Raw genomic sequence first — 21,889 nt, forward strand, 5'->3', positions numbered from 1 at the left:
TAAAATCATGCTTCTTTATGTTCTAGCTGAATCCTACATTCAAAAAGTCCACTGCTGACTGACACAATTTTTTTTCCCCATTTGAAGTGCATTAGTAGTTATGTTTTCTCTGGAAAGAAACTAAATTTGTCTGTGTACCTCTCTGTGTGCATATGTGCATCTGTTAAACTCTCAATAGTTTTCAATCAATTTTTACTTTGAAATTAAGTAATATTGTAGCAAGACTAAAAGTGGTAATTAATTTGTGCACAGTAAAGTTTACAAGCAACAAATAAAATCAAGAATCAATCAGACTTTCTTCAACTTGAACTTGTAAACTGGATATTCAGCCTCATCTACTACCTATGTCAAAATGCCCTGAGAAGATTTTGAACCTTGTCCTCTGTATTGTTAAGTTGTCGCTAGGGTAATACCCTAGCAACAATGGAGAAATCACAGTATATATGTTTTTGTTATTCTTGGTTGAAGTGGTAATGCTGTTTATTCACCAAGAGCCTCTTTGTTCTTCAAAATAGTGTTGTGTGGTCTTTAATGCCACATTATGCATGCAAGTAAGGGATTAGCACAATGTTTCATCACATACTGTACTGCAATGCTGCTTCTATTACACTGAAATGTTATGCGAAATTATGTGCTCAAATCCTAATGTCTGACTGACCCATAACTTACTGATTGAAGTGTAGTGACCTGAACCTATCTGATATTCATGTTGAGTACTCGACATTTTTATTAAAATTTACCCTCCTCTCTCCTGCCACATCTCTTCCCGCTATCTGCAAGTAAAGTGTTGCCCTTTAATTTGTTTATATCATTTCTATAATTATAGAGTCAAAGAGATGTACAGCATGGAAACAGACCCTTCGGTCCAACCTGTCCATGCCGACCAGATATCACAAACCAATCTAGTCCCACCTGCCAGCATCCAGCCCACATCCCTTCAAACCCTTCCCATTTCATATACCGATCCAAATGCCTCTTAAATGTTGCAATTGTACCAGCCTCCACCACATCCTCTGGCAGCTCATTCCATACACGTACCACCCTCTGCGTGAAAAAGTTGCCCCTTAGGTCTCTTTTATATCTTTCCCCTCTCACCCTAAACCTATGCCCTGTACTTCTAGTCTCCCCGATCCTAGGGAAAAGACTTTGTCTATTTATCTTATCCATGCCCCTCATAATTTTGTAAATCTCTATAAGGTCACCCCTCAGCCTCCGACGCTTCAGGGAAAACAGCCCCAGCCTGTTCAGCTTCTCCCTGTCGCTCAAATCCCCCAAACCTGGCAACATCCTTGTAAATCTTTTCTGATCCCTTTCAAGTTTCACAACATCTTTCCGATAGGAAGGGGACCAGAATTGCACACAATATTCCAACAGTGGCCTAACCAATGTCCTGTACAGCCACAACATGACCTCCCAACTCCTGTACTCAATACTCTGACCAAGAAAGGAAAGCATACCAAATGCCTCCTTCACTATCCTATCTACCTGTGACTTCACTTTCAAGGAGCTATGAACCTGCACTGCAAGGTCCCTTTGTTCAGCAACACTCCCTAGGACCTTACCATTAAGTGTATAAGTCCTGCTATGATTTACTTTCCCAAAATGCAGCACCTCTCATTTTTTTGAATTAAACTCCATCTGTTGCTTCTCAGCCCATTGGCCCATCTGGTCAAGATCCTGTTGTAATCGGAGGTAACCCTCTTCGCTGTCCACTACACCTCCAATTTTGGTGTCATCTGCAAACTTACTAACTGTACCTCTTCAGTTCGCATCCCAATCATTTATGTAAATGACAAAAGTAGAGGGCCCAGCACAGATCCTTGTGGCACTCCACTGGTCACAGGCCTCCAGTCTGGAAAACAACCCTCCCCCACCACCCTCTGTCTTCTACCTTTGAGCCAGTTCTGTATCCAAATGGCTAGTTTTCCCTGTATTCCATGAGATCTAACCTTGCAAATCAGTCTCTCATGGGGAACCTTGTCGAACGCCTTACTGAAGTCCATATAGATCACATCTACTGCTCTGCCCTCATCAATCTTCTTTGTTACTTCATCAAAAAACTCAATCAAGTTTGTGAGACATGATTTCTCACACACAAAGCCATGTTGACTATACCGAATCAGTCCTTGCCTTTCCAAATACATGTACATCCTGTCCCTCAGGATTCTCTCCAACAACTTGGAGTATGTGGAAACAGATCATTGAAGGTGGCAGGTAATGAAGCATATTGTTTATTAATAGGGGCATTGATTACAGGAGCAAGGAGGTAGTTTTGAATTTAAGTGAATTGTTAGATTTCTGGTGGAGTATTGTGTGCACTTGTGGGCGCCACAATATGGAGAAAATATGACTGCATTGGAGACAGTACAGGAGTAATTTATAATAATGGTTCCAGGAATGAAAATCTTCAGTTATGAGGAAAAATCAAAGAAGGCAGAGAGGAAATTTGATAAAAGTTTTGCCGGATAGAGTAGATAGGATAAAGTTTCTGTTTATGGAAGAAACAAGGTCAAAAGGGTGTAGATGTAAATTGATGTGCAAAAGAAACCAGGGTAATGTGAGGAAAAATGTTTCCACAGCATGACTAGTTAGGGACTGAAATGCATTGCCTGGAATTGTGGAGGCAGGTTCAATCGAACCCTTAGAGGGCATTAGATAATTATTTGGATGGAAATAGTGTGCAAGGATATGGAGAAAAGAAAGTAATGATTCTTATTTGAAGAGCCAATGCAAACATGATGGGCTGAATAACTTCCTTCTGTGCCATAACAACTCTGTGATTCGAAGTTTTGTGTTTGAGCAAATTTAAAAATGTATCTTAAGTTTGTGCCTGTAGTTACAATACTTCATCCTCCAGATAGAAATTGCAAGTCTGGACTTTTCCTGACATTGCAATTCTGCCTTCTACTAGCTGTGCTCTGTTTTCACAGGCTGGAGTCAAGGGGTGTCACCTCCAGCAGTAGGTCTAATGCAAAAATGGACGTGGGCAGATACCAAGATGGGCAAGCTAAAAGGCCAGTTCCGTTGCTGTACATGATTATTGGGTAGCTAAGCCCTAGCTGTCAGCCCCAGCCATCTCCCTGTCTTCCATATATGATATGATTCCTGATATTCTCACATTCCCCCTCACATCCACCTTAGCCGCACACCTCACTCCTCCGTTACCTATTCCTATCCCCACTTACCCGTTATTCACAATCAAAATAACTCATGAGCTTGATGATAACATGGGAAATCCTTTGAGATACTTGCAAAACTGCTAAAGTAACTAAACTGTTAAAATAAATAGCCATTTAAAATATTCCCCAACAAACTCTTTGTTCTCTTTAGGCATTTTTAAAGCTGTCAATCAAACTTGCAGTCATTCAACCTCCACTTGAAAATACTATAATCCTCTTAACTGTGTTCATAAATCTGCCAATCAGAACAAATTTTTCAATCCCCATGACAACTGTATCAACAAATGCTGCTGTGCTACATTTCAAGGATTTATGATGGAAATCTATTAAATAACGATATAGATGAATCCTCTAGAATGCAATAACTTAAAACCTTTGAATTAATCGAACAGGTAGTCATTTGTTTCACTGTTTCAGACGCCTCAACAGATGGCCGGGATTTCAGTCAAAGATTGCAGTTTAGAGGCTCAAGAAATGGCTAGACATTCAGTCAAAGAAAGGATTAAATCACAGGTGAAAATTGACACCTTAAAATATAAATCTCCTTTTGATTTGATTTATTATCGTTACATGTATTGTTTTGCATGCTAACCAGACAAATCATACCTTACATAAGTACACCAGGATAATAGAACAGAATGCAGAATATAGCGTTACAGCCATAGAAGGTGCAGAGAAAGATCAACTCTAACAAATGAGAGGTCCGTTCATAAATCTGATAACATCATGAAGAAGGTGTTCTTAAATTTGCTGGTACATGTTTTCAAACTTTATCTGCTGCCTAATGGAAGACGATGGAAGAGAGTATAACCAGGGTGGGAGGGGCTTCTGATGATGTTGGGTATTTTCCTGAGGCAGCAGAAAGTGTAGATGTAGTCAGTGGAAGGAAGGCTTGTTTTCGTAATGAACTGGATTGCATTCACAATTCTGTAATTTCTTGTAGTCTTGGGCTGAGCAGATACCATACTAAGCTGTGATGCAGCCAGATAGGATTCTTTCTGTGGTACATATATAAAAATTGGTAAAAGTCATGTGGGCATGCCAAATTTCCTTAGCCTTCTGAGGGAGTAGAGGCATTGATATGCTTTCTTGACTGTAGCGTTGACGTGGATGGACTAGGATAGATGGTTAGTGATACTTACTCCGAGGAAATTGAAATTCTTGACCAATAAAACCTCAGCACTATTGATACAGACGAACTGTGTCCTCCACTCCCCTTTCTAGGAGTAAATATCACCAACCATCAACCGTAGAGCAGAATATGCTCTGAAAGGGTAGCACTTGCCATGGCAGTGTGTATAGTTTATTGATGTACCTCCATGCCTTGAGGTTAGAACTGCAAAATTAATGAGTTTAACAATCAGTGAAGATTGTTTTATTCTATCACTGTGGGCTTAGTTTAAGTTTAATTACCGGGGTGAACAATTAATGTGGTAACTCATTCTATCATTCTCAAACAAGTGATTCCCAGCTTAAAGGTTATAATATAAATTGTTTTAACTGTTTGAAGTTTGGCATTCACACATTTGTCCTGGTCATGCAACATGAAAAGCTTTGACAACCTGTCTCTCATTTCCGTGACATTCAAGTTTTGTACTGCCAGGTCATACCAAAATGTATTTATTCTTTCCACCACAAAACAGAACAAGAATAACCATGTTGTAGGATCAGCGTTACCTCTAAGATGCTCTTTAGATCACATATTGTCTTGATTTGACCATCTGGAATCATTCTTTCCTTCTTCACTGTAAACAAAATACAAATTTCCTACTAACAACCATTCCAGATTTACAAGTTCTTAAAGAGAATGAAGGCATTTTCAGAGAATATTTTAAACGACTGCTTATTTTAACAGATGTGAATGTGCAAACTTGATGTAGCAGTAGGCCATTTGGCCCTTCAATCCTGCTTTGCAAGTTGGTAAGCTCATCTGAGTGTAGCTTTAACTACTTTTTTGTACCCTTTGTCTCATTTGTTAATTGAGACTCTAATTCAGCTTAAAACATATCCAATGATTCTGCCTCCTCTGGTTTTCGGAATTCTCTAAAAGAAGAGAATCCTCATTTCCACTGAAACGGAGATCCCTAATTTTAAATCATGTCTCTAATTTTAGTTTCTCCCATAAGGGGAAACATTGTCTCAGCTTCCACCCTGTCAATTTCCTTCAGTATCTTATTCATTCTTCTAAATTCCAAGATTGATGGGTGGCATAGTGGCTAGCACTGCTGCCTCACAGCGCCAGAGACCCGGGTTCAATTCCCGCCTCAGGCGACTGACTCTGTGGAGTTTGCACGTTCTCCCCGGTCTGCGTGGGTTTCCTCCGGGTGCTCCGGTTTCCTCCCACAGTGCAAAGATGTGCAGGTCAGGTAAATTGGCTGTGCTAAATTGCCCGTAGTGTTAGGTAAGGGGTAAATGTAGGGGTATTGGTGGGTTGCGCTTCGGTGGGGCAGTGTGGACTTGTTGGGCTGAAGGGCCTGTTTCCACACTGTAAGTAATCTAATCTAATCTAAAAAAATTCAACCTGTCCAACCTTTCCTCACAAGAATACCCCTTCACCCCAGGATATGATTAGCCTTTTTTCAAAGAGAAGAAAATCTTCATCAATGGTGGAACTGTCTGTTAGTAAATATTATTGCCTCAGCAGTTATAAAACAGTATATGAACATGAAAATAAGGTATCAATTACTTTAATGACTGGATTAAGGAAATACTTGAGAGCCCTTGAGATGATGAGAAGAGACTACAAAATGCATAGACTATTTAAGTGATTAGGTAAGAATGTGACAGAGTATGATGTTCAGAACCGTGAGATTATCTACTTTTCTATGACAAATAGAAAATCTTGATTTTGTTTTTAGAAGGTGAGGGACTAGTAAGTATTGAATTAGAGTCATAGAGATGTACAGCATGGAAACAGACCCTTTGATCCAACCTGTCCATGCCAATCAGACATCCCAACCCAATCTAGTCCCACCTGCCAGCACCCAGCCCACATCCCTTCAAACCCTTCCCATTCATATACCGATCCAAATGCCTCTTAAATGTTGCAATTGTACCAGCCTCCACCACATCCTCTGGCAGCTCATTCCATACACGTACCACCCTCTGCGTGAAAAAGTTGCCCCTTAGGTCTCTTTTATATCTTTCCCCTCTCACCCTAAACCTATGCCCTGTACTTTTGGTCTCCCCGATCCTAGGGAGAAGACTTTGTCTATTTATCCTATCCATGCCCCTCATAATTTTGTAAATCTCTATAAGGTCACCCCTCAGCCTCCGACGCTTCAGGGAAAACAGCCCCAGCCTGTTCAGCTTCTCCCTGTAGCTCAAATCCTCCAACCCTGGCAACATCCTTGTAAATCTTTTCTGATCCCTTTCAAGTTTCACAACATCTTTCCGATAGGAAGGGGACCAGAATTGCATGCAATATTCCAACAGTGGCCTAACCAATGTCCTGTACACCCGCAACATGACCTCCCAACTCCTGTACTGAATACTCTGACCAAGAAAGGAAAGCATACCAAACACCTTCTTCACTGTCCTATCTACCTGCGACTCCACTTTCAAGGAGCTATGAACCTGCACTGCAAGGTCCCTTTGTTCAGCAACACTCCCTAGGACCTTACCATTAAGTGTATAAGTCCTGCTAAGATTTACTTTCCCAAAATGCAGCACCTCGCATTAATCTGAATTAAATTCCATCTGCCACTTCTCAGCCCATCTGGTCAAGATCCTGTTGTAACTGAGGTAACCCTCTTCATTGTCCACTACACCTCCAATTTTGGTGTCATCTGCAAACTTACTAACTGTACCTCTAATGCTCGCATCCAAATCATTTATGTAAATGACAAAAAGTAGAGGACCGATTCTTGTGGCACTTCACTGGTCACGGGCCTCCAGTCTGGAAAACAACCCTCCCCCACCACCCTCTGTCCTCTACTTTTGAGCCAGTTCTGTATCCAAATGGCTAGTTCTCCGTGTATTCCATGAGATCTAATCTTGAAAATCAGTCTCCCATGGGGAACCTTGTCGAACGCCTTACTGAAGTCCATATAGATCACATCTACCACACTGCCCTCATCGATATTCTTTGTTCCTTCTTCAAAAAACTCAATCAAGTTTGTGAGACATGATTTCCCACGCACAAAGCCATGTTGACTATCCCTAATCAGTCCTTGCCTTTCCAAATACATGTACATCCTGTCCTTCAGGATTCCCTCCAACAACTTGCTCACCACTGAGGTCAGGCTCACTGGTCCATAGTTCCCTGGCTTGTCTTTACCGTCCTTCTTAAACAGTGGCACCACGTTTGCCAACCTCCAGTCTTCCGACACCTCACCTATGACTATCGATGATACAAATCTCTCAACAAGAGGCGCAGCAATCACTTCTCTAGCTTCCCAGAGAGTTCTCAGGTACACCTGATCAGGTCCTGGGGATTTATCCACCTTTATCAGAGTGACTTTTGTTTTTTCTAAAGTGAGTGACAGAAAGTTAACACTGAGATACAGAAATATCAACAAATTAGAAAGAAAATGCTATTTTGACTTTTCATATGGACTAGGCCTGTATTCCTGATGAAGGGCTTTTGCCCGAAACCTCGATTTTATTGCTCCTCAGATGCTGCCTGAACTGCTGTACATTTCCAGCACCACTCTAATCTAGAATCTCCTTTCATATGGACCGCCAAGGTTCAAATAGGCATCTTCTCCAGGCTTGAAAATGGAGTTGCAGGTAGGATAGCGAAAAAGCTGTTTGGTATGCTTGCCTTTATTGGTCAGTGCTTTCAGTGTAAGAATTAGGAGGTCCTGTTGCAGCTGTACACGACATTGATTAGGCCACTTTTGGAATACTGCATACAATTCTGGTCTCTCTGCTATACGAACGATGTTGTGAAACTTGGAAGGGTCCAGAAAAGATTTACAAGAATGTTGAAGGGTTTGAGCTATAGGGAGGGGCTGAATAGGCTGGGGATACTTTTTTTTGGTGCGTCGGAGGCTGAGGGGTAACCATGTAGAGGTTTATAAAGTCACAAGGGGCGTGGATAGGGTAAATGAGGTATTTTGCCTGGGATGGGGGAGTCCATAACCTGAGTGCATAGGTTTAACGTGAGGGGAGAAAGATTTGAAAGGGACCTAAGGGGCAGTTTTTTTCATGCTGTAAGTGGTGCATGTATGCATGAAGTGGTGACAGCTGGTACAATTACAACATTTAAAAGGCATCTGGATGGTTATGTGAATAGGAATGGTTTAGAGGGATATGTGCCAAAAGCTGTCAAATGGGACTACATTAATTTAGAATATCTGGTTAGAATGGACGGGTTCGACTGAAGGGTTTGTTTCCATGTTTTGCATCTCAATGACTCTATGACAATTAGTGATTGGCAATAAATACCACGTTCTATGAATAAATAACTTTTTAAAAAATTATCAGAGAGTCGATGTATAGAAGTGGTCTTGCTGAAATTCTGTAAGGCTTTGTTAGACCACATCTAGAGAACAAGGTGTAGTTTTAGTCACCTTGCCTTAGGTGAGCTGCAATAAATATTTGCTGTATTAAATCTTGGGACAAGATGGTTTTCCTGAAAAGAGATTGAGTGATGACATTTTAAGAATAAGAAGTGATTTCATTGAAATATTTTTATATTTATATGGTTCATGAATTCCTTGCAGAACAGAAAATAGTAAATTATATTGGTGATATGATGCTTTGTGATTAGTGTAAAAATATAGGGAAGATTTAGAAGGATCAGTATTTTTGCTCATTAATGCTAATTGTTTAAGAAATAGCACAAGCATTTTCATTTAAAATACTATATTTGAAAATAGGAAATAATGAAAGAATGAACAATGAAATGGTAAATATTCACTTTAAAGTATAATAATTAAACATTACTGTAAGTTAATGATGAAGCTATTATCAGAAAACTAATCAAATACTCGGATTTATCTCAAGGGCATTTAACAGTATGTAGGAAGAAGTCATTCTGCCTTATTTAAATTGCTGGTGAGAACATACTTGGAATATTGTGCACAATTTTAGGCATACGATCTTTGGTTGGGTGTTAATATATGGAGGAGGTGATGAAAAGAGCAACTAAAGTGATTTTGAGACTTGTTTGGATGGTGGGGAGGGAAGAAATTTTGTTATGAGAGATTCTAAGAGTTTAGTTTTTTCCAACCCACAAGAGAAGATTGAGAGGCGATAGAAGTATTTTAAGCAATGGTAAACAGATGCAAGTACAAACTGGCTGATTTTCTCCAGGCTATTGTGTGAACACTGAACCTAGGTTTTAAAATTAACGAGATATGAGTTGCCAGTTTAAAACAAGACTTAATTTCTCCACTTCGAGAAGCAAAATGGTCTTGTACTGCTATTGATAGGTGATAAGATTATCTATGAAAGGTAGAAGGCCCAGGCAAACTAGTGGAGACCTAAGAATGCATCAATATTCTGAAATTTCACTGTTTGGTCCTTAAGTGGCAACTCTACCACATTTCTTATTTGTAGATTTTGCTTTGCTTTCCGGCAAATACATGAGAAACTTTAACATAAGACCATAAGACGCAGAAGGGAAAGTAGGGCATTCAACCATTCAATGTTTGCTCCCCCATTTAATGAGATCATAGCTGATCTGATAATCCTCATCTCCACTTTCATGTCTTATCCCCATTAACCTGATTGCTTATGAAATAACTGCACAGCAGCCGGGTCCCATCACCAGTGATCCTTTTATCTACTAGTGCACAGTACACCGGCTATGGCCAGCCAGCTCGGAGCTGGTGTTCAACTGAGGAGATTCTACTCTTTGGGTTTTTTTTGTTTTTGCCCCGACACAACTGCCATACAGCAGTAACTCTCCTGGTTATGTTTTTTTGGGACAAACAAAGCCCAGAGTGAGCAATGCTTGCATGAAAAAGGTGAAGGAGAGGGGAGGGACTAAATCACTCTCCTGGTTGTATTGGTCAGCCAAGGCATTCCTGATTGGCCCAGGTTAACAGCCCCAGTCAAGAACCTCATAGTTAACGAGGTCAACCTGGTTGCAATCACTACAGTTTACTATTAAAACTCTGTGTCAGCCTTAAATATGCTTAATAATCCAGTCTCATCAGCCATCTGTGGAAAATAGTTCCAATGATTCACTATCGTTTAAGAGAAGAAATTCCTACTCATTTCTCTCTTAAATGTACAACCCTTTACTCTGAGATTATGTCCTCTGGACGCAGACTCTCCCACAAGGGAATCATCCTGTCCACATCTAACTTGACAAGTTCCCTCAGAATCTTGTACATTTTAAATAACCTTGTTTTTCATTCTTCTGTATTCCAATGAGTACAGGCCATATCTAATCAACCTCTTTTCATAAAATGGTCTCTCTATACCTTTTATCAGCCGAGTGAATCTTCTCTGGATTCCCTCAATACCAGTGTATCTTTCCTTAGATAAGGAGCCCAAAACTATGCATAATAGATTCCCTTAGTTTAGCTTGTGTTTGCATCGCACTTCATGCGTTGAAAACATGGTGTGACCTTGTAAGATTATAAATGGATGGTTTGTATTGAGAATGAGTGGTTTGAGTAAATTATATGTCTGTAGCTCTATTGGAGAGGGTGGTGGATTCCCTGAGTTAATAACCTCCGAGTATCACTAACTTTGAATGGATGGCAAGAATGTGCTGTCATTTTTAACTCGATCCATTCTAGAATCCACCTAAATGGACCATATGGTATATGTCCCCATGAGTACATGTGCAGCACAGGTTTAGCATAAAACAAAGCAGGTGCATTGCTCAACATCAGAGGTTTGGTGGGCAAGAAGTTCAGTGGCAGGTCCACCTTAAGTAAATAAATAATAAACTCATTAGACATAATTAAGGAGCAAATGAATTTCTTAGCTCATTTGACCCCAATAATAACCCTGCCTTCACTATGAAATACTTGACATAACAACCCTTCTTTGCAAGGTGCAGCAGGAGTGGTTGGGGAGCCCTGTTCAAATTGGGGTTGGGGTATTAGAAACCTACACAAATCAAACACACCTTCCTTCCAGACTGTTCACTGTTTAAAACCCACCCCTTATCATCTACCTACTAAATTTGGAAAATCTCTCCCTGCAAAATGCCCCCTCACTTGTCTAGATCAGGGGTTCTATTGGGCCACCTTCTTGGGTCTGGTTTCAGTCTTGGCAGCCACCACTGCTGAGGTCTTGGCACTTCCAGGACAATCGTGATCAGTGGCATTCCAGACTGGGATCTCATTCTGTAGTCCATCTTCTCTACCATTTTAGCCTCATGCAAAATGTATGACTGAGCAGCTGGTTCTTTGAATTCTGCCAGATGGCTGCCAGATTCCTTTCTGGGTGGGGGAGCCATACACTCCCTCATATAATTCTCCCCAGTATTATAATTATTGATTTTAAAAATGCACCCAAGGTACAGTATCTACAGTATACACTCTATTACATAAGTCATTGCAACTCCTGTTACATTCTGATGGACTCTGACTTTTTATACAAATTTATAGTCCTATTATCAATGAATTAAAATAGTAGATTTCTCAATTATTTACTTGATTGGACATCAAATGGTGTACTTTACTATTTATACACTGGGGCAGTTGTTTCATGAAGTGAATGATAAATTTTCTTGCCTCAGAAGAGTGATATTGATCTAAACATCAGTAACACAAATCAGTTGTCAGGAAGATGACCATGAGAGACTTTGTCCATTCTTTGTTGTTGCAAGGAAACAACATTGAAAATCAGCTAATTTAATAGAAACCTACATTAAATTGTGTTTTAAATTAAGTAATTTATCAGGAAGTCTGGAGTAACAGTGAATAGTTTCCCTACCACTGGGCCAGAAACTCTAGATTTGACTTTTAGCCCAGAATCTGGTAACCAAGGCCAGTTAGTTCATAAAGCAGCAACTAGGAGATAGTGGGACTGCAGATGCTGGAGAGTCAGTTCATAGAGCGTGGCACACTGTAGGTCAGGCAGCAGCTGAGGAGCAGGAGAGTCGATGTTTTGGGCAGGGCCCTTCATCAGGACTCAACCAAACAAGTTGAGGATCAACTTCAAATCTTTTAGCACAAGGAGACAAAAAAATGCAGAAAAGGTTCCTGATCAGACAAATAATGGAAAGAACATTGGAGCTGCTATTACATTTGAAGATGCTTTACATTCTTCATACTTTCAAGTGGAATTTAAACCTGCATGCTGTGTGACAGTTGTCAATTTATTTTCTTTATCCCATTTCTTCTATTGTAATATAGTTTGTTCCATTCTAAATTTAGATTATTCTTCCAGTTAGCCATCAAGTCATCTAAAAAATTAAGTAGTATTTTTACTGTAAGTGTTTTAAACTTGAAAAGTCTATAGGAAATTCATTTGTAACCTTATCCTTTTTAAGAGACAGTTTTATATAAAATTATGTTTAGATAAAATTAGGACTTGAAATAATGAGCACTATGCATTCAAGTTATTTTCTAGTAGCTGTGGGTGATTGTGCATAATGAGCAGAAGAGCTCTTAAAGCATTCAAGGCTTTTTACCCATTTCTGTTTTTACGATGCATTTTTAGTGTTGACTCACACTCATTTTGTAAACACTTAAGAACCTTTCCTTATTTAAAGCTTTAAATGTATGACTCAGAAATCTCTCCTTGCTGTGATGTAAGTTTTGTGATTCATGCAAATTTAATATTTATATTTAGATTTGGATTTTTAAAATTTGAACTAGTGGCAAATGGGTTATCTGTGCATATGAAGGGGTTTGATGATTAACTTGTATTTCTAAATTAATATTTCTATAGCAATGGTGATTTATTTTGAAACACAGTGTGAGAAAAAGACTTTGTGTCGTAATGAGTTTTTGTTTACACTGGGAAAATGTTATGAATAAACAAGGAATCAGAGGTTGATTTTTTTTTCTTTTGATTCAAGGTAACACCATAGCCTGGAGAGAAAAAAGGTGTATTTTTTGTTTCAGTTTGGGCAGTTCTGCATGGCTTCAAGCTGAAGCTTCATGTGTAAAGCAGTTGATCCTTAGAAAGGGAGAAAATAGTTGAAAATTGGTAAATTCAGGTTACCTCAGTGTAAGTTCCAAAGCAGAAGTGTTGGTTAAAAACCTGACATGGCTGTTTGAAACTACAAGTTTTGAAGCTCAGTTGTATGAAGGGTCAGGGAAGAGGTTATCAGATTCTCAAGAGTGGGAGTTGAAGCCACAGTTGAAGCCTTTTGGAGAGGATAGCAAACAAAGTTTGAGTGAAAAGCAGTGTCATTAAACTGCGATCTGATTTGTCCATTAATGACATCAATAGAGATAATATTACTATTCTGCCATTTTTTGCTAAATTAAAGGACTGTCTATCCACCATACAGCGATGAACAGAATTGTTTTCTCAATTAAATGTTAAGAAAACTGAAGTCATTGATTTTGATCTCCACGGTAATTCCATTCCCTAGTCATTACTTTGTCCCCTTTCCTTTTAAGCTGCCTGAGACTTTACAAACCTGTTCTTGATTTGGTGTCACATTTGACCCTGAAGAAAACTTCTGATCATGTACCTGCACCATCACTAAGACTGCATTTTTCCACTTCCATAACATTTCCCAACGTTGATCCCGTCTCAATTTATCTACTCCTGAAGTCCTTCATTTTCATTATATGTCGGCTTAATTATTCCAATGGGCCTATGGTTGACCTCCCAAATTCTACCCAACTTTAAAAATTAAGGTACTCCAAAACTGTACTATGCATGTCTTAACTCACATTAATCCACTCTTCAATTACTTTTGTATCACTGACTTACATTGGCTTGAGTCAAGCAACATCTTGATTTTAATGTTTTCATCTATTGCCTCAGCTCTTTCCATCTCCTCCACACCTACAGTCCACACTATGTCTGCACTAATTCTAGCCTCCTCACCATCCCCAATTTTAGTTGCTCCTGTATTGGTAGCCATGTGTTAAGCGGCCTCTGCCCTTAGCTCTGGAATTCCCTTCCTGAACCTCTATTGATCAATCTCACTTTCCTTCTTTAAGATAGTCCTTAAAACCTAACTCTTTGACAAAGCTGTTAGTCATTTGCCCTAAAATCTCTTTCTATGTCATACTTAATATTATAACGCACTTTGAAGCACTTTATAATGTTTAATTACATTAAGGGTGCTTTTTAAATATATGTTATTGTTTACATCAAAATGTTTAAAAAGTGTGCAGATTCAATAGAAATAGATGATAAAACTATTTCAGAGATTTCAGAACAGGATGAATTGGACAAGAGAGGAAAATGACAAAGCAGTTCTTCGAAAGCAAGTTTTAATGGGAGCTAGGGAACAAAGTGAGGTGCGCTTTGCCAGTTATTGATCTCCCTGTTAACTTTAATGATGGCTAGCTTTTCACCACAATGCAGTATTTCATAGTTATAATGAAAAACAGGCAGACCAGGAAGTTTGCAGGCACCTTGAACAGGTTGGTAACATCTGCCCATATTCCATCAATTTTACAGCTACCGTGGAAATCACCTGTGCAGGATTCAGGATTCAGAAAAGGACTAACTGTATATCTATGATATGAATGGCCTAGCCAACAGTGATATTCCAATTCACCATCTTGATCAGTTTCCTTTCATTTCAGATTCTTTCTATTCTGATATAGAAATTGTGTCAGGCCAATGTAATTCAATGTTTCAAATAGTAGGCTGATTCATAGCTTGGCACTTTACACTAAATAGAAATACCCATCCAGACAGTCACACTGCTGAAGGGGCATGCTGTTTAACACAGTCAGTCAGTTGTTGGGGTTATATAACCAAAGTACCAGGCATCATAACAGCAGAACATATTTTTTGTCTGATAGCAGTTTTTTAGTGGAAAATATTATTTGTGTTTCTACTGTTTTATTTTCCACCAGCAGGATGCATCAAGCCGTGAAAGATGTTCCAGCTATCACACAAATGAATAATGTTTTGTATTTCAATGAGCACATCCTTTTGGCCATTCATACTCACCAGTGTATTGACCATAATCAAGCAGCCCATGTCTGGAATACTCAGAATGCATGATCTAGTATTAGATTTGGTTCAAATCTTGAGGGTGCTAAAAACCAGTTTAAGATCATCAGCTGGACTGAAAATATAGCTCACTTATACTTATGGAAGCTACACATATTCACGATAACAGAACTTGTCCTCTTCAAACAAAAGAAATACATCTTTTTCTAAAATAAACAAAAGCGTGAGGGTCAGTAAGTTCCTGGTGCATTCACTGTGATAATACCTTAACCAGTTATTTCTGACCTTTCATCCATTCAGCATCCTTTCCTATTGCAGTACGAGCTTCAACTCCCTTTGACATTTGGTCTGATTGTGCTTTTCAATTTAAGTTTTTCAAGGCTAGCATTTAAAATACTTTGCCCAAGAGAGGCCAGCTAATGAGGCTACATTTTGAAAGTATCTTCAGCCAAAAGTGCAGAGCAGACAGTCTTACTTGATCCCATCCTGATCATTATATAAACAGCTTTCTCCACTTGATATCATTATGGCTGGCACGGTGGCTCAGTGGTTAGCACTACTGCCTCACAGCTCCAGGGACCCGGGTTCGATTCCTGCCTCAGGTGACCATCTGTCTGTGTGGAGTTTGGACATTCTCCCCATGTTTTCTCCGGGTGCACCCGTTTCTTACCACAATTCAAAGATTTCGGTACGGGTATGGAATGAGCTGCCAGAGGAAGTGGTGGAGGCTGGTACAATTGCAACATTTAAGAGGCATTTGGATGGGTATATGAATAGGAAGGGTTTGGAAGGATATGAATAGGAAGGGTTTGGAGGGATTCGAGCCAGGTGCTGGCAGGTGGGACTAGATTAGGTTGGGATATCTGTTCGGCACGGACGGGTTGGACCGACGGGTCTGTTTCCATGCTGTACATCTCTATGACTCTATGTGCAGGTCAGGTGGATTGGCCGTGCTAAATTGTCCCATAATGATAGGTTCATTGGTCAGGTGTAAGTGTAGAGTGGGGGAGTGGGTCTGGGTGGGTTGCTCTTTGGAGGATTGGTGTGGACGTGTTGGGCTGATTAGCCTGTTTCCATACTGTAGGTAAACTAATCTAAATGAAGAGTACACTGAATACACAGAAAGCCCTGAACCTTTCACAACATTTCAGCAGTTGTGTTAAAGTTGTATGTACGAGAGCACACCGCTCTGCTATCAAAAGCAAAATATTGCAGATGCTGGAAAGCTGAAATAAAAACAGAAACTACTAGAGAATCTCAGCACCAAAGGAGGGAGTAAGTTAATAATTCAAGTCTGATATGATTCCTCTCCATGAGTTGAGTTTCTTCAATAAGGCAGGGATGCTGTATGTAGCCAACAAATGCTGAGAACCTCTCAGATATATCCAAGCTGTAAAAAAGTAGGTTAAATAATTTCTGACCAACTGTAAATGTATCAAACTCCTCCAAAAAATATAAGTCAAATAATGAACGTAGTCAATTATAATGCTTCAATATGCCTCCTACTTAACAATACTCTGCCCAGTTTGGGTTCCATCAGACATATACTTCTCCAGATAGCCTAATAGCCTCGATTGAGATATAGGTACAACTGAATGCTCATTGAGAGGTGAGAGTAGCTTGATTTTGAAGAAGCATTCAAGCTAGTAAAGCAACAAAGAAACCAAGCAAAACTGAGAGTGGGGTTTAAGGGTAAAGTCCTTAGGCTGGAATCATGTCTGACATGAAATAAAATGATTGTGGTAATTTTTGCTCTACTATTAAGAGTGTCATTCCATGACATTACAAAGGCTACAAATCAAATTATGGCAGTTCCTTAATTGTTGCTGAATTAAGAGCCTGGAATTCCCTACTGCATACCGTTGTAAGATGACCAGGAGCCAAGGCTTGCAAAGTCCCAACACCACCTTTTCAGGGAAGCTAGGGCAGTGCCAGTAACCCCTGCATGCTAAGGGTCTTATTTTTTTTTTAAAATGATTTAAAATAAAACGTTCTTTTGGTTCTGTGACAGAAATAAATTTAGAGAAATTATGTCAATTGTAATTTGTAATATACATGTTTGAATGTTGATTTCAAAATTAAGTATCTTTCAAAGTCTTAAGCTATAGACTAGCAAATAGTTAGCAATATATTTTAGAGATTTATTGTGACATCTACTTAGCCCATCATAATCTATCACTGCTTTTCAACTTTCCAATTTATTTTCCTCACATTATGTTACTTATGTGTACATAATGTATGAAAAAGTACATGTTAAATTATGGGAATTGTCTAGTCAAACAACAAGGAGTCCAGAACTAGAGGACATAGGCTTAGGGTGAGAGGGCTAAGATTTAAGGACCTAAGGGGCAACTTTTTTCCTGCAGAGAGTGGTGCATGTATGGAATGAGCTGTCGCTGGAAGTGGTGGAGGCTGGTACAATTAGAATATTTAAAGGGCATCTGGATGGTTATATGAATATGAAGGGTTTGGAGGGCTATGGGCCAAATGCTGGCAAATGGAACTAGATTAATTTAGGATATCTGGTTGGCATGGACGAGTTGGATCGAAGGGTCTGTTTCCATCCTGTACATCTCTATGACTCTATGACCCTGTTATTAATGATTGCACTTGAAATCTCTAAATGTAAGTCAATTGTTTCTTCTGTAGCATAAATGATAATTATATCTCTGTAGGCATAATTGGTTTCTTAAAACTAAACTGAACAGTGAAGGTCACTGTTAGGTATGATTCAGCAATTGTACAGTACTTGCTGAACAATCCAGAGTGGGTGGCACGGTGGTACAGTGGTTAGCACCGCTGCCTCACCGTGCCGGAGATCCGTGTTCAATTTCCACCTCAGACTGTGTGGAGTTTGCACATTCTCCCCGTGTCTGCGTGGGTTTCCTCCGGGTGCTCCGGTTTCCTCCCACAGTCACAAAGATGTGCAGGTCAGGTGAATTGGCCATGCTAAATTGCCCGTAGTGTTAGGTAAGGGGTAAACGTAGGGGTATGGGTGGGTTGTGCTTTGGCGAGTCGGTGTGGACTTGTTGGGCCAAAGGGCCTGTTTCCACACTAATGTAATGTAATGTAATCTAATCTAATCTATTCTAATCAGTACACTGATAGCTCCAGTAATAACCAATTTAAGTTAATAATGCAAGCCCATAACATGTACTTCCTCATGCTCCAGTGGAATTGTACCTTACAGGCAATATGGCAGATACCACCATCGCCATCCTTGGGTTTATCTTATTCCACCAACAGGGTAGAGTGGACAGGCAGTATACAATAGAGAGCTGTGAAATCCCACAACCAATGGATCAGATCTAAGCTCTGCAGACTTACTACATCCAGTCATGAATGGTGTTGATGATTATGCATCTCACTGGAGGAGGCTCTACAAACATCCAATTCCTCAACAATGATGAACCCCAGTACACGGGAAAAGATGAGACTGAAGCATTTTCAACCAGATGTACAGATTGGTTAATCCATCTTGCTTTGTTCTTGAGGTCCCTGGTGTCATGGATGGTGGCCTTCAGCCAATTCGATTCTTTCCACATGATAACAAAAAGTGGCTGATGCCACTGGGTACCACAAAGTCTATGGATCCTGACAGTATTTTGGAAATAGTACTGAAGACTTTCTCCAGACATTGCTCCTTGCTAACAAACCTATTCCAGTATAGTTAAAACACTGAAATCTATCCAGCAATGTAGAAAATAGGTCAAGTATGTCCTGTCCACAAGAACAAGGACAGATCCAGCCTGGCTAGTTATCACCCCATCAGTCTACTCTTGATCATCAGCAAAGTGATGGAAAGAGTTGAGTCTGGTGCTATCAAGAGATACTTTTCATGAATAATATGCTCAAAGCTGCTGAGTTCAGGTTCTACCAGGGCATTTCAGTTCCTGACCTCATTATATCCTTCGCCTAATCATGGATACAGGAGCTGAATTCAAGAGTGAAAATGAGGGTAACTTCTCGATGCAAGGCTGTGTTTGACCCAGTATGGCTTCAAGGAGCCCTTACAAAACAGCAGTCAATGAGAATGAGGGGAAAAGCTTTCCGATGATTGAAATCAAACCTAGCTCAGAGGAGGATGATGTGGTTGTTGGACATAATCATTTCATCCACAGTACATTTGCTGCAGGAGTTATTCAGTACAGTGTCAGAAGCCTGGCCATCTACACATGCTTCAACAATGACCTTGCTTCCCTTTTAAGGTCAACGGTGAGCATTTTGGCTGATGATTATGCAATGTGTAGTATTGTTTGCGATTCCTCAAATGCTGAAGCAGTTCATGTCCAAATGCAGTAAGATCTCAACAATATCTCCACTTGACAAGTGGCAAGAAACATTCACGCCATTCAAGTACCAGATGATAACCATCACCAACAAGGAGACAAGTTAACATTAAACAGCATTACAATTATCAAATGCCACCTGCTATTAACATTGTGATTTACTATTGACCAGAAACCAAATTGGACTAGGTCAATTATACTCCATCTTTTTGTTGGTATCCTGACTGTGTTGGGGATAAAGTGAGGACTTCAGATGCTGCAGATCAGAGCTGAAAATGTGTTGCTGGAAAAACGCAGCAGGTCAGGCAGCATCCAAGGAACAGGAGAATCGACGTTTCGGGCATCAGCCCTTCAGGAATGAGGAAAGTGTGTCCAGCAGGCCAAGATAAAAGGTAGGGAGGAGGGACTTGGGGGAGGGGCGTTGGGAATGCGATAGGTGGAGGGAGGTCAAGGTGAGGGTGATAGGCTGGAGTGGGGTGGGGGCAGAGAGGTCAGAAAGAAGATTGCAGGTTAGGAAGGCGATGCTGAGTTCAAGGGATTTGACTGAGACAAGGTGGGGGAGGGGAAATGAGGAAACTGGAGAAATCTGAATTTAGCCCTTGTGGTTGGAGGGTTCCCAGGCAGAAGATCAGGCGCTCTTCCTCCAACCAACGTGTTGCCATAGTCTGGCAATGGAAAAGTCCAAGGACCTGCATGTCCTTAGTGGAGTGGGAGGGGGAGTTGAAGTGTTGGGCTATGGGGTGGTTGGGTTGATTGGACAGGGTGTCCCAGGGGTGTTCTCTGAAATGTTCCGCAAGTAGGCGGCCTGTCTCCCCAATATACAGGAGGCCACATCGGGTGCAGCGGATGCAATAGATGATGTGTGTGGAGGTGCAGGTGAATTTGTGGCGGATCTGGAAGTGTCCCTTGGGGCCTTGGAGGGAGGTAAGGGGGGAGGTGTGGGCGCAAGTTTTGCATTTCTTGCGGTTGCAGGGGAAGGTGCCGGGAGTGAAGGTTGGGTTGGTGGGTGGTGTGGACCTGCCGAGGGAGTCACGGAGGGAGTGGTCTTTTCGGAACGCTGATAGGGGAGGGGAGGGAAATATGTCCCTGGTGGTGGGGTCCGTTTGGAGGTGGCGGAAATGACGGCGGATGATACGTTGGACATGGAGGTTGGTGGGGTGGTAGGTGAAGACGTAGTCGACGGCTTCCTTCTTCAAGGACCGCAATTTCCCCCCAGACGTAGTCGACGATGCCCTCCACCGCATCTCTTCCACCTCCCGCTCCTCCGCCCTTGAGCCCCGCCCCACCCCTCCAACCGCACCAGGACAGAACCCCACTGGGCCTCACCTACCACCCCACCAACCTCCATATACATCGTATCATCCGCGTCATTTCCGCCACCTCCAAACGGACCCCACCACCAGGGACATATTTCCCTCCCCTTCCCTATCAGCGTTCCGAAAAGACCACTCCCTCCGTGACTCCCTCGTCAAGTCCATACCCCCCCACCAACCCAACCTCCACTCCTGGCACCTTCCCCTGCAACCACAAGAAATGCAAAACTTGCGCCCACACCTCCCCCCTTACCTCCCTCCAAGGCCCCAAGGGACACTTCCATATTCGCCACAAATTCACCTGCACCTCCACACACATCATCTATTGCATCCGCTGCACCTGATGTGGCCTCCTCTATATTGGGGAGACAGGCCGCCTACTTGCGGAACGTTTCAGAGAACACCTCTGGGACACCCGGACCAACCACACCGTAGCCCAACACTTCAACTCCCCCTCCCACTCCACCAAGGACATGCAGGTCCTTGGACTTCTCCATCGCCAGACCATGGCAACACGGTGGTTGGAGGAAGAGCGCCTGATCTTCTGCCTGGGAACCCTCCAACCACAAGGGATGAACTCAGATTTCTCCAGTTTCCTCATTTCCCCTCCCCCCACCTTGTCTCAGTCAAATCCCTCGAACTCAGCACCGCCTTCCTAACCTGCAATCTTCTTCCTGACCTCTCCAGCCTATCGCCCTCACCTTGACCTCCCTCCACCTATCGCATTCCCAACGCCCCTCCCCCAAGTCCCTCCTCTCTACCTTTTATCTTAGCCTGCTGGACACACTTTCCTCATTCCTGAAGAAGGGCTGATGCCCGAAACGTCGACTCTCCTGTTTCTTGGATGCTGCCTGACCTGCTGCGCTTTTCCAGCAACACATTTTCATCCTGACTGTGTTGCACTTTTGAGCAGAAGTTACTATATTCAAGACTCCGCTTGGAGTTATTTGTTTATTAGCATTGTCCAACAATCTTTGTCAGTAAATTTAAAAGATTCTGATATGCCACCACGTGTGCACATATTTCAAGAGTTTGTCAGCATTTTCTGTTTCACACTGTTTGCCTGAATCTTCCCTGTGACTGAAGTCCTCATGTTTGA

At 41.2% G+C, this 21,889-nt stretch overlaps 1 protein-coding gene across 6 annotated transcripts in view; it reads left to right on the forward strand.

Annotated features, from left to right (window-relative positions):
* Positions 1 to 21,889, forward strand: part of ssbp2b (single stranded DNA binding protein 2b) — a 384,828-nt gene that overhangs the window by 356,129 nt on the left and 6,810 nt on the right. For 5 of the 6 annotated variants that reach the window (XM_072582549.1, XM_072582558.1, XM_072582569.1 and 2 more), the window contains one exon: positions 3,597 to 3,692. The exons of the other annotated variant lie outside the window; for it this stretch is intronic. In XM_072582549.1, coding sequence (XP_072438650.1) covers positions 3,597 to 3,692 — 96 coding nt within the window. The remainder of the gene's footprint in view (positions 1 to 3,596; positions 3,693 to 21,889) is intronic. 6 annotated transcript variants of the gene reach the window in all.

The sequence above is a fragment of the Chiloscyllium punctatum genome, chromosome 2, assembly GCF_047496795.1.
Source record: "Chiloscyllium punctatum isolate Juve2018m chromosome 2, sChiPun1.3, whole genome shotgun sequence".
Lineage (NCBI taxonomy): Eukaryota > Metazoa > Chordata > Chondrichthyes > Orectolobiformes > Hemiscylliidae > Chiloscyllium > Chiloscyllium punctatum.